Source organism: Pempheris klunzingeri, chromosome 1, assembly GCF_042242105.1.
Source record: "Pempheris klunzingeri isolate RE-2024b chromosome 1, fPemKlu1.hap1, whole genome shotgun sequence".
NCBI classification, from domain to species: domain Eukaryota; kingdom Metazoa; phylum Chordata; class Actinopteri; order Acropomatiformes; family Pempheridae; genus Pempheris; species Pempheris klunzingeri.
Genome location: NC_092012.1, coordinates 22,860,132 through 22,874,106, shown reverse-complemented (window position 1 = coordinate 22,874,106; position 13,975 = coordinate 22,860,132). Strand labels below are relative to the sequence as shown.

The window sequence follows — 13,975 nt, the reverse complement described above, 5'->3', positions numbered from 1 at the left end:
AGGGTTGAAAAGCAGCTTGCAGTTACTGCAGTCAATTTCAATCCTTGCTACCCTGTTAGTCTTGTTGGCCCACGAGCATCCCCCACCCCCGCTAGAGGGTAAGGGACAGACACAAACTCACAGCAGCAGCTGATGAGACTAAATAGCCCCTGTGACAGCAGGCCTGCTACCAAGGCTGTGACTAAAACCATTACTCTGAATGGAGTCCAGTATCACTAGCGTGCATTGTTTGAACCTGTTGGTGGTGACACTTGAAAACAGGCTTGCAGTCAGGAGGAGTGATTGTGGCAGCTGCTAACGCAACTACTTGTTTTTGTTGCAGCATCAGAAGCTGCTACAGCCACCCTTGCTGACTGTGAGCCAGTTTTCAACCCTCACTAGCACCATTGTTAGTCGCACTAGTGCTAGCAGGGCTGGACATAAACTGGTTTCAATAACAGAATTTAGCAGAGGACGAACCCCACAGATGTGACCAATGCTTGAGCAGAATAGCTACAGCTACCACTAATTGAGCTCAGGAACTGTGCTGGTGCCAGGTCAGCTACAGCTTCACTGTATCTGACAAGCACAGCTTTTGAGCCATAATTATGTTATCTGGGGTGTTTGAGTCAGAAGGACAAAGGATCAACCACAGAACTGAAACCTGAAAGATTAAATTCAGTTGGAGACTCATATTTCACCAAGAGGTCAAACTATTGGCTTTTGATTGAGTGGTTAAATACAGCTAAAAATCAACACCATCTTTAAAATAGATTTGTTCAGTTGCTTAAAAAAAGAAACACACTGCTAAAGCTTCTCAGATGTGATTTGTTGTGTTACAGCTTCATTGTGTTTTCAAGTGTTGATCGGACAAAACAAGCAACTTAAACATAATAGAAGATTGATCTATTAATTATGAAAATTCTATATTCTTAGGGGATATACACGATAATGAAAATATATAATTCAGTATAGGACAGAAGTGCATTCTATTATAAAAATATTTCCCAGCAAACATTATGACATGTCATGGCAAGAAAAGCAAATGTTAGACTATTAAAAACATTAATAATAACTGTATTGAGTAACAGAGCCATGCTGGTTCATCACTGTCACTGTAAATGTTAGCTGTTTGAGCTATTATTGAGTTATTGCTGATACGTCTTCTTTCAGTGTGCCATAGAGCTCCATTGTTGTGTAAAAATACATCAGTGAGCCATACTGTGGCACTGGGTGACGTTTCTTCATTACGATGAACCCACAATACCATCCTGCTGCACCAAATACTCACTAGAGCACCCAATGTGGATAAAATTTGTCCCAAACAAATGCAGGATAACATCTGAAATACAGTTCCAGAGTTTACGCTTTAAGAAATGATTGAGCCATGTTTTTATTCTTTCACAGCCTTACCCTTTATGAATTTAAGATTTTGTTTTATTGAATAATTCAATTGAGTGTGGTTTTGTCATGAGCAAAATAGTTTTTGCTGGGTACCATACAGCCAGGATTTAAATTGGAATGTCATTTATTTTCCTTTGGACACATTCTAGTCAACATTAGGCTTCAGTGAAGTAATTTAACAACATCACTAAGACAGCCATAGAGGTGCATGACATTAAAATTACCCAAACTAACAGGACTGACCTATTCATAATAAAGGGGACAAAAAACAGTCAATCAGAAGAAGATAGACAGGCTCAGGGATGCATGTATTTCATAGAGGGTCAAACCTGAGAGATTTGATGACATGCTACAATTACCAAAATACATTAAAACTTTGTTAGTTCACAGGCATACATTAGTGCTATCTGCACCATTTTCACTGACTGATAACATTATCTAACCCTGTTGCTCACTCATCCATGAATTAGTTGTCACATATTCCTCACCCAGAAAACAGTGGATGCATATGACAATCATGTTTACTGCAGCCTGCTTTCACGACAGACAGCAGACAGACAGAGATATGGCTAACAGTGGGCAAGGCTTCTTATGACTTCTGATAATTAAGTTTAAATGTGTTGTAAGACAGGAGAAACACGGTTGTAACAGTTTCAACTGAGTCTGTTTAATGACTCTCAAGACAGAAATGTGACATAGAAATGAGGATATATCTGTGAAATGTCTTCAGTTCTTCACTATCTCTGCTTGTTGCCCAGAGTACAGGAGGTCACAGAGCTGAGAAGGCATCTCCCCCAGCCTCTTAACACTCTGTGTCCACTGTGTGATTTATGGAAACAGGAGGTTTCCTTTTTTTTTTTTTTTTTTTTTTTTTTTTTTTAAAGGGCCAAGCCTCCATGTTCGACTGCTCACTGACCACACTCCTTTTTGGCCAGGCATTAACAAGTGGAATACTTGCTAGTTAGAAAGAAGGAATGGTGTAATGCACTAATAATCACATAAAGCCACTTTTCATTTTCAAGATTTTAACAAATGCTTTTTATCACCACACAAAACCTACAGCATGTTATTTTTAGGTTTCAAACCCAGAAGGAGTAGTACCATATTGAGTTTCTCCCACTTTATTAATAGAGCATGAGCACAGAGTCACACTCGCCAAGGACCTATTGTATTTCGAAGAATAATTCTTCTTAAAAGTAATCACATTTTGGCCATCATTTTGGATTTCTTACTGTGTTTTTGGCCATTTGGGGGAGCCGAACTTTAATCACATCCACCTAAAACTTGGTCACCATATAGAAAAAGACCTTATTGATGAAAACAACCTCAAGAATATCAAATGGCGTATATGGTAGATGCCTGTAAATGGTCTACATGGTAATGTCCTCCGGTCGGGATTCTTATCAAATGTGAAGTTTGGGACAAATTTGACAATCTACAATACAGTTACACACCACATCCTGTTTCATGGCAAAACATTGAAATTCAACGCCTCGTCGGGGCCACACCATTCAATTTTCTACAAAGCAACTTTTCATCACCAATGTGTTTTCTACACAGTGATGAAGGAAGGTCAATCTGATTCATTCCCTTCAAATAATTCGTTCAAGTACAACCCCTTCAAAATGGTCAAACATACACCAAAAGTCAATCTTCCTGTGGGTCTTAGGATATGTCTCCAAAAGCTTTTTTTAAAGTCAGGACATGATGCATATGTTCCCCAAATTTGGTACATCTAGGTCAAACCGAAGGGAGGGGCTTTAACTTCCAAGTATCTTTAGCCCCTCAAAAATACACTTCTTTGGTAGCAATTTATACTAATATAAAATCTAAAAAATGTATTCCTTGCATTAGAATAGGGCCTTGTGTTGTTTCAGTGCCCAGGCCCCAACAATGAAAATAATAATTCCTTGCATTTCAATAGGGCCTCGCACCATGTGGTGCTTGGGCCATCATGATAATAATGACAATTCCTTGGCTCTTGGTTATGACCAGCAGGTTCAATGGCCACCCCTTAAAAATTCACCTATTAGTATAAAATTCAGTAGGCATATGCATCATGTATAGACTTAAAAGTCTCTTGGTGCCATGACCTAAACCTAACAGGATGTGAGCTATTATGAATTCAGGATGACATTTTGGTCTCAAAATAGGTTTCATGCCTGTATGAACTCCTACTAGCAGATCAAATGTGGTGAGTTTAACTCTAAGATCCTTCACAGTGCTAAAATGCAAAGCCTTTAAGTTTTAATGGAATGGCGTGTTCCTGGCTGGTGAACAATTGCAGAGAGCTTCATGGAGGAGTGAGGACATTCTGCAGAAAAAGTGCTGCCTTTCTAATGTATAGAAATCTCTTTTGAAGAGGCTCTAAAATTCTCACAGTTCTGTGAATAGTTCTGTGAAAATGCTCAAATGTCATTGCTTTGCTGATGCCCCATTTGCACCACATTGTAGTGTAATCTGCATAGTTGCTATTTTTTCATCTAGATTTTATTGTTTTTCTAAATCAAACAAAACATAGAGGGAGGATTGATTTATTTTACACGTGTTTCTAATCAACACTGTTGTGACTCACTAGATACACATGCACATCTCACATTCACACAAATTACACCAACACATGGGAATACCTTTAACTCATTTATTTATTTACTATAAATATTATTTCTATTTATTTAAGCATTTGCTTTATGGGGATCAAATAAGATGGCAGAGGAGCAAGTATTGTAGGTCCAGTACTAATTTTGTTATAGGGCAGGGGGAGAGATATTGCGAGTCCAGGAATGCCCTTATCAAGTCCCATAGGCCACTCCTGCCCACCCACAATTTGTTGTCAGTGGATTGCCACATTACACCACCCCATAATCCATTTAACTAAACAATGCTGAGGTAGGCCAGAAAATTAGCCCCCCGTTTCACAACTATGGGCCTTTATAGGAGTGATTAAAAGATGAAGTAGAAAACAAGTTGGACTGAGAGTCAGAGAAAACAAGGTGACTTTCTACAAAAGACACCCAGTGGAATGAAGATAAACTGCCAGAGTCAAGACAAATCTGGAAGTTTGTCTTTCATGTCCCACAGTGAATCGTATTTGAATGTCTTCCCCTCAATAGTGATAATGAACTGCATTTTTCAAGCGCCAGTAAACAACTGCATACCAGCCAACTCATCTTTTTGTTTATTGTTTATTAACATTTATTCTTTCAGGTGGATAAATGTGACAAAAGTATTCATACAGTTTGTCAGGATGAAGTAATCCAAATCCAAACAAAACGGTGTACCTTGTCGATGATCCTTATCGGCAGTGCCTTGTTTTTGGATCTCCGTAGCCAAATCCTGCTGGACAAAGACACACTGGCCATCCGAGAGCAACATTTGCTTCTTTCTAAGATGGTCTGTCGCCCCACCACAGCAAGCGCACAATGATGGTTCGAGGGAGTTCCCTGGGGTTCAGTTTGGGCCTGAGAGCCCAACAAAACCGGTCGATCTCAGGAGGCTTATTGTCTTCTTTTAGATATATTCAATATATATAGAATATATTTTACTTTACTTAGGAAGCTACTCAGGTCACCTGCTTCAGCACCTTCCTTCAGCCCAGTGAGTCTGATGTTCTTCCTTTGCTCTCAAGATCAATAAGCTGTTCAAACAGAAGTTTCACTTCTTTGGAAAGTTGTTTTGCCATTGCGCCAAAAGTTTGCTTGGTCTTCAGGGCACTCATGCATTTCTGAATATTAGATATCCTGTTGAGTGTAGCATCAGTGTCTTTGCTCATTGACTGGATGAACTTTGACTGGAGAATATCAAATTTATTCTCAAATTCCTTTTTGATCTCCTGTAATTCTGAGCAAAGATGCTGGGCCCACCGTGGCATTTCTTCAGGGACATCCTCTGACTTCATTGTGCGAGCAGAGCTGCAGTGTTTTTTTCTTTTGTAGTTATGCTGTCTGTCTTGTTTGATGTTCTTGGCCTGACATTTGTTAATGCTGATATTGGACAGACAGAATACAGATTAACTATTCAGGGAAAGATTATCAATCTAACAGGTTATTTTCCAGGTCAGGTAGACCAGCAATGAGGCCACAGCCACTGCACACCTTGACATGAGGGGACTTTAATTAATAAGCTTTAATTTTTCAGAACGATTTGTGTTTTTGAAGAGTTAAATGTGCTCCAACACTTCTGAAACTTGACACATGCATCACACAAATCACACAAATTTATGTTTTGTGGGTCTGGGCGTGGCACTTTCACCCACATATACAAATTTTAGGAAGCTCATGTATCTTGTCCAGGTGTAAAGAAAAGTCATGACCTAAACACTGTCTGAAGCATGTCCAGCAACAAGGTCATGGCCGTCACATGCCACAGCTGTTTCTAATCTTAGTTTGTCTCTTAAATAAAACTACGAAACAAAGAAGCAAAAATCGTCACCAATGAGCAATGGTGTTTATAGAAACACAAATGCTTATTTCTTGAGCACTGTCAAGTTCTCAGAACTACACTGACCATATGTAAGGCAGATCAGGTTAGGTGTAAGGAAAAACATGTCAGCACAAAACTCTTGCTACCAGTAAGTGGCACTATGACTATGACTCAGCCTGACGATGTTTTCAGGCTGGGACTCTAATCAAACATGCCAAATTTCAGTCAGGTCTGACCATGTGGGGTTGACTTACAACCACATCTTCATCCATGGAAAGCACAACACTTCACAACGCTGCCAGGGCATCTCTCTTTGAAGAAAATTCAAATGCTTTATGTGTGTGTGTGTTTGTTCATGTCTGTCAGTGTGTGTTGGTTTATTATAGCCATGACATAATTACTGTATGTATATATTACATGGCTGTGACAACTTTAACTCCTTCACACATCTCTATACATCTGAGAAAAAAACATGAGATCACCCAGATGTGCATTAACACACAGTTACCATTAGCTTTGAGCTAGCTAGCCACTGTTGTTTACCATTGCCAAGGCAACTAGGCACTTCAACATTATTATTCATTGATGAAAATCAATTTGTGGTTGTGGTTGTTACGTGCCAAGTCATACCCCTGGCTCCCATCATCTCTGTGGTATAAACTTCTGAGGACACACACACCCAAATTAACACTTACACATACGTGCATGTGCAAACATTGCACACAAACATGCACATGTATAAACATAGCATGCACTCACAGGCGTGACTGTTTCAGAGAAAATATTCATAATGATTACATTCTTATTATGAGCCATTACGCAGTGTAACCTTTATCAAATATAAGAACATATTGAGAACCAGGAGCTGATCTTACACAAGGAGAGTCCAAACTTAACACCACAAATGTTTCCATGAAGCATCATCCATCACAGGACCTTGACTCACTGAATGGAAACCACCATGGTCCTCCCTCCACATGCACACGCACACTGGGTGGAGGACGTAATCCAAATAAATCCGTTACCCAAACCCTGAAGTACCCCTCCAGTACCGCCCTGCAACCAGAGCTTCACACCAGACCTACAGACATTTAGCCAACTTCTAAAGGGTTCACATTGTATCAAAGCCTCTGTAAGTTACATAAGATTTAAAACTGTTGAAATGTTGTTTTTTTCTGTCCCAAAAAACTCTAATTATGGAGTGGACGCATTGTGGGGCAACACATTCGAGCTGGCTCTACATCGTTCTGCTGAACAGATATTAACGTTATTATATTCACAACCTAAATGGGAATTGCAATTACGTAATGTAGCCACACATGCTTTCCTACCAATTGATTTGTGACTGTGATTTCGTCTTCATGTCCCCTAGTGGCGAAACAGCTGTCAGGCGGTTATTCAAACGTTAAATGTGCTAAATACTTAAGCTGTACCGTGTATGTTTAATCAGCACCGTCCATTTATGGCGGACGGGCAGCCTGAACACAAAAAGACATCGTTATCTGCAGAGCGGAGGAGGCACTGCGCACTCAAGTGAGCACACAACGTGTCAGAAATGAGACTGCTTACCCAGAAGATGAAGTTGAAGAAGAAAAGCATATACTTGATACATTTGGTGCAGCCTTCGACTCCCATTGCGCTCTCTGATTAATGTGTGCGGCGCAGACTGGCGAGAACAACGACGATAGCAGGCCAGCTGTAGCGGCGGGTTGTGACTGGATACACGGGTTGAACCTCGACTGGGAGCCCCGACTTCAGATCGGAGACCGAGACAACACCCAACCTCCCCCCCCCCCTCCGTCCCTCCCTCCGTCACGATCTGGGACGCGGCCACAACACAGTGGACTTCCTGTTAAGGCCTTCAAAATAAAACTTTATTTTTTATTTATTTATTTATTTTTTACTTACTACTTACTTAAACCAATGTTAAACCAACCAATGAGGGCCCGAGTACGAGAGTACGAGGAACCTATTGTTTTTATAGAGATTATTATTGTTATTACTATTATTATTATTTGGAAAGATACAGCTTGGATCTTGACGAAACTTGGTGGGATCATAGATCTCATGCTGAAGAACATAGTAAATATTTTTCTTTTTTTTTCGCCCTACAGGAAGTCAGCCATTTTGATTTAAAGTGTCAAACTGTACAATATTTGACATGTATATTCCTCCCATCATTTGGAACATATTTCTAATTGGTTGTCATTAGCTCCGCCAAATTGGAAGTCAGCCATTTTGGACAAAATATTTGCCATGAAACAAGAAGTTGTTTTTGAAGGGCTAGGCAAGCTTGAAAATTCACCACATTTGGCACACACATCAGAGGGGCTAAATGCGTAATCTGATGTGCTTCTTAGCCTTTTTGATAGGGGAGAGTGAGGTAAGATGAGCCAGTGGGTAAGTTGACCCACCCCTTGTATCTAGGTAACCGTGCACATGTTTTGTCATGTGACCATAAATTCAGGAAGCACCTATCATTTCCATCCAAGTATTTTTTTTACACAAAAAACTGTTTTTTGCTTGTCAAAGTAAATTTTCTGCATACCAGGTAAAATGAGCAAATTTATCCAGGTCTAAAATTATATATTATACATGTTGGTGATTTGCTAACATATAAAATCATGTGAATCACTTCACTAAAGATTAGCCTGAATTTCTGAGATAGCCCATTTTTTCCAAAATGGTGGCTATGGGGCAAAGTGAGCCAAAGGCTATGGGGTAAATTGAGCCAATGGTTTGAGCCATCCATGGTGTCAGACAGGCCCAACCTGGAGCAGCAGCCTGCAGCTGCAGGTGATGCACCTGTGGTTTCAACCTCCCTTTCTGCTGAGCTATCTTCACCAGGCCCTGCACATGCATGTGCTTCACCAAGTGACACAGATTCACACCCTAACCATGCTGAATCCTATGTGTCTCCTTCTGAGATTCTACCCTTACCCAAAAGTCAGCTGCCCAAAAAACAAACAAACTGAAAGCGTGTGAAGACAAGAATCCTGACTGATACACCTGAAAAGCAGGCAATTGAACGTGTCCATGAAGAGAGGAAAAGTAAACAGAAAAGCAAAACAGAAAGAACCATCAAAGAGCAAGGAAAGCTGAAGAGGAAACAAACCCAGACGAAAATCGCAGTGGAAAGCAGCTTTGAGGAGAGTGATGTTGCCATCTCTTTTGATGGCATTTCTGAGTATGAGAGCTCCAGCAATGAAAGAAGTGAACCACATGTCTCAGATCTGGTAGTTAGTGACTTTGTCATCGTAAAATTTGCATCCAAAGGCAGGAGCCACCATTACAGTGGCTTGGTTGACAGCCATGCAGGCAACAAAGTGAGTGCCAGATTTCTCAGAAGAATCCAAGGGATCACTGGCAGTAAGAAACCCACCTTTGCATTCAAGGAAAAGGTTGAGGCATCTTTCCCACGGAGTGATGTGCTGAAGAAGCTACCTCAACCTCAAAAGGCTGGAGGAACTGCAAGGAGGGAGCAACAGTTCATATTCCCCTGCAACCTTGACAGTTGGAATATTGAATAGTTGTTTTGATTAAATGGTTAAATGGTTTTGAAACTAACTGGTGGTTTGTTTGCACAAGACTAAACAGTTAATCAGAAATGGTTACGTACTTTATGATATCCAACAAGCATTTAAACATGAGATGTTTGGAAACAGAAACAGAGACGGGAAGAGACAGGACAGGACACACCAGAGGGACACACACACGAGAGGGGGCTCCTCTGACCGGCCCCTCGGGGTCCGTCATGAGCCCAGCGCTGCGAGTACTTTACCTGTGACCTGTGACCAGAATAAACTGCTTGTGAGACCTGACTGAAAACCTCCGTTGAGTTCTTGAGCTGCCAATATAAGAACCTAACAATTGCACAGTGTAATTGACATACTAGGAGCATGTAGAGAACATCATCTTTCACGGTACACAAACTATAGTGTCAGGAGGTGGAGAAGCAGTCACTCCACTGTCTTTATGATGTGCGATGTGAGTGCCGGTCTGTAATCGTTTCACTCGGCTGGACACCCTAATTTGAGTACCGGAACGAAACATGATGCTTTCCACAGAACTGGAACCTTCCCTGTCTGCAAGCTCAGGTTGAAGATCCTCTGGAGAGGCTTTGCCATTTGGGCTGTATAGACATTAAGCAGTCTTGGACACACACCATTGGGGCCAGCTGCTTTTCCTGGATACAACCTCTCAAGTTCTGCACTCACCTAGTCTCTTGTGAGGGGCAGTGAGAGCCCAGGTGAGAGAGGAGATGCAGCCACAGCTGGGTAAATCTACACAAGTGCCTCTAGCTCATCACACTTGTTAGACAGAGTTGACATTTCCCATGAAAATCGATGGTAAAGCCTGCTTGTATGTCTTTCTCCTGTTATGTCTTGTCAAGTTTAAGTTTAGTTCATGTGTTTTTCTGTTACTTCCTGTTTTATTGTGGCATTCAACGTTTCCCTATCGTTTCAGGGCGCTTGACTTCCTGCCCTTGTGTGTTTCCCAATCCTGTGACTGTCTGCCCCGCCCTGATGGTTTCCACCTGTGCTCCCTTCCCTAGTGTATATATTGTCCGTGTTTTCCTGTCCTGTGCCGGATCGTCTTGTACCCTTGTGTATAGCATTCCAGTGTCTTTAGTCAGTGTTAGTGAGAGTTTCTTGTAATGAGTGTTTTTGAGCCTAGTCAGGTTAGTATCTATTTGTAGGTATTTTTTGATAGTCTGTTTTTTTTTTGGTAGCTTGTTCTTGTTGTAACGTTAAACTGCACTTTTTTCAATCTGTTTAGCCTTGTGTTGAGTGTTTGAGTACAGTCCTCCTGTGTGTGCTTCTGATCAAATCATCTCCAAGCTGCTACTTTAACCTTAACCCTCAGGCATCAGTTTAACGTACCATCCTCTTAAGTCATTAAGGACAAAAATGTCCACTTCCAAAAAAGTGCTATAAAAACATTACAGAATAATATTTTTTTTCTGCATGAATCTCTTAAACAAATTCAGCCCTGCCCAAACATTCAATTCTGAGGATTTTAACCCTTTAAATGCCAGTTTGATTACTTGATCAAATCCATCACCCTTCCCCCACAGGCCCCTACCAAACTGATGTGCAATAACCCCCCCCAACAACAATAAGCTGTTTACACGGTCAATGTTTACACTTTGCACTGTTGACAATGTATACCACTGTTTACTAAAGACATTTATATTCACCTATTTGCACTGTTTTTACTGTACATAGTATTCTTATTTTTATATTTTATCTTGTTTTTAATGCTGCCAGCAGAGCTGCTAAACTGCATTTCGTTGCTTAATATTGTTCTGACAATGTTGCACAATGACAATAAAAGTTTCTATTTCTATTTCTATTTGATGTCACTGTTGTTATTTATGAATAAAACAAAACTTAGTTATTTTCCATATAACAAATGTTGGGTGGCTGGGGGATTTTCTTTTAAATCATTCTTGGATATGTCAAAGATAAGCCAAAATATTGACTTTGATGCATTATTAGTTTTTGTGTAGCATCAGATTTGAAATGTACTACCCTCTTAAGTCATTAAGGACAAAAATGTCCACTTCCAAAAACTGCTATAAAAAACTTCACAGATTAATATTTGTTTCTGCTTTTTTCTGCATAAATCTCTTCAGCCCTGATCAAAACTACCAAACTTTCAATCATTTTGAGTATTTTAACACTTTAAATGCAAGTTTGATTACTTAATGTCACTGTTGTTATTTATGAAAAAAACACAAAAAATAGTTATTTTCCATGCAACAAATGTTGGGTGGCTGGGGAATTTTTCTTGAAATCAGTCTTGGATTTGTCAAAGATTAGCCAAAATATTGACTTTGATGCATTATTAGTCTATGTGTAGCATCAGATTTAAAATTTACTGCCCTCTTAAGTCATTTGAGGACAAAAATGTCCCATTAAGTCCCATTAAAACCAAATTTTTTAATCTCATAGCCATTACAAAATATAATCATGCATTCTGTAATGTTAGGGTTTCATTTTTGAGAAACTGTAACTGTTCACCACTAAAATCAGACATTTCCCCATTATAGGCATATGCATAAAATGCTTGTCATTTCTTGGTGATAAAATATCTGTAAAAATACTGCAGTAATACTATTTCCACTTTTCCACTGAAATAATTTTTAAATCAGCATCAGATTTATCAATAAATATTTATTTTACATCCTTCCACAATTCTGTGAACCACAATCAACATTCAAAACAGAACAATACAGTATGTTACTGATATGTACTGAACAAGTATGTTACAGAAAATCAGAAGATGGATCTACAAGTGATGTAAACAAACTATATACATTTTAACTTTTTGTACAATTTATAGAACAAAAAGTGTGTGTGGGGTTTGTGTGTGCGGTGGTGTCAGTGTCAGGGGCTACTGTGGGAGCAGGTGCTAAGGCCTGTGAATCTTGCACCATAGTAGCAGCAGGCATTGTTCGGGGGAGGTGATCTCTCCTCATCATTTCTGCAGGTTTTTCCCCAACTCCTCCAAGAAAAGCCTCCTCCTGTGTGTCTTTGCATGGTTCCTGGTGGAATCCACAGCAATAAAAAGCATGAAGGAGTTGAAGGCAGACACATCAATCATGTTGAAGAGAAGAACCTGTGGCCACCAACAAGTCTTTCTTCTGCAGCTATAGGTGCCGATAACCTACAAAAGACCAAAATAACAAGCCTACTGAATACTACAAAAAGTAAAATCACCAAATACAGTATATCTCAGACAAGACCATTATTTCAGTAAGAATAAGTAGGCTAAGTTTGGAATAGATGCATGCAGTAATAAATGTGTAAAAGCTCCCTTGCAGCGGTTATAATCTGTGATGATCACGGGTTTCTTTTTCTGATTCTCATTGACAGCTGTGTCTCGATGTTTGCTGCTGAGAAGGATCGCATTTTTCCCCCGTTTAGGAATGTTGCTCACCGCTGTGGTTGTCTTTGTGAAGGCAAAAACAGAGGACAGGACAGGTCTCCCTCTCAGCCGCAGGAGTTTGGATGGAAGATCAGGATTATTTTTTCTAATGGTCCCAACCAGGGCCAGTTTCCTCTACAGAAGTTCCTACACAAGTGAATATGTTGTAAAAAAAAATTAGCACGTGACAGTGACCCCTTGGAGCTCCTCTGTCATCTCCAGGACGACATGTTTTCCCTGGCCCACCTCCACAGCATTGCCAGCAGCCATTCCTGTATAAATCTGGCACTTCCAGGCATAGGAAGTGGCAACATCAGCAGTGACCCAGATTTTCAATTAATACTTTGCCGGCTTGCTTGGCATATACTGGTGAAATTTGTACCGGCCTTTGAAAGGGACAAGCTGCTCATCAACACACTCATCTCTCCCAGGGTTGAAAAGCATCGGGAGGCAATGTGTCCACAACTCCCAGATTGAGCGGATGGGGGCAAGCTTGTCCTCTCTGAGATGGGAAGGTCTGTTCAGCTTGTCACCTGGAGGGTGGAGTTGATTACCCTGAATTTGGTGTGATTCCTGGTGGCCCAGAAGATTGAACGTCCACTGTGGTCATCCCAGAGGCTGCAGGTGGATTCCCCCTTGGACCAGTACACACCAGCCAAAATCAGGAGTCCAATGTATACTTTCACATTGGTGTCATCGATATCACTCCAGTTTCGCACTACACGTCTTCCATTCAGGTTTGTCATTTTGACAATAATGCTGATGATCTCTTGAGTGAAAAATAAATCAAAAGATGATTCCACGTTGTAAATCCTGGTGATAAGGGTTAGGGATAAGATCCCTGACACCGCTTGGGAGGATACCTTTCATTTTATTACATAGGTGACACTTTATTACATAGGTGCAAAATAGGCCACCTGGCCAACTGGACTACCTCACACTGCATCTTTGCACATGCACACCTATTTATCTAGTTAGTTAAGCTAAATTTGGCTGCTGTTTTATTATGTTAGTTAGTTGTTATATTTTGTTTTTCTTAGATGTTTACACTGCTATTCTTTTAAGTACTTCTTTTTAATATAGGACTCTATCTTATATATTTATTGTGGCCTAAACCGGGACCTGAGAGCAAAATTCCGTACCATCTCATGTGTAAATGTGTGCTGGTATGACAATAAAGTTCCTTGAATCCTTGAATCCTTGATGGTGTACCATGTCAGCCCCGGAATCAAACCTC

At 40.3% G+C, this 13,975-nt stretch overlaps 1 protein-coding gene and 1 pseudogene across 1 annotated transcript in view; both read right to left on the bottom strand.

The window, feature by feature from the left end:
• LOC139200347 (CD81 antigen-like) overlaps window positions 1–7,582 on the bottom strand; it is a 90,712-nt gene extending 83,130 nt beyond the window's left edge. The window contains exon 1 of the mRNA XM_070829624.1: window positions 7,375–7,582. Coding sequence (XP_070685725.1) covers window positions 7,375–7,440 — 66 coding nt within the window. The 5' untranslated portion in view covers window positions 7,441–7,582. The remainder of the gene's footprint in view (window positions 1–7,374) is intronic.
• Window positions 7,583–12,288: 4,706 nt separating this feature from the next.
• Window positions 12,289–13,684, bottom strand: LOC139202914 (piggyBac transposable element-derived protein 4-like; annotated as a pseudogene).
• Between the last annotated feature and the right edge of the window lie 291 nt (window positions 13,685–13,975).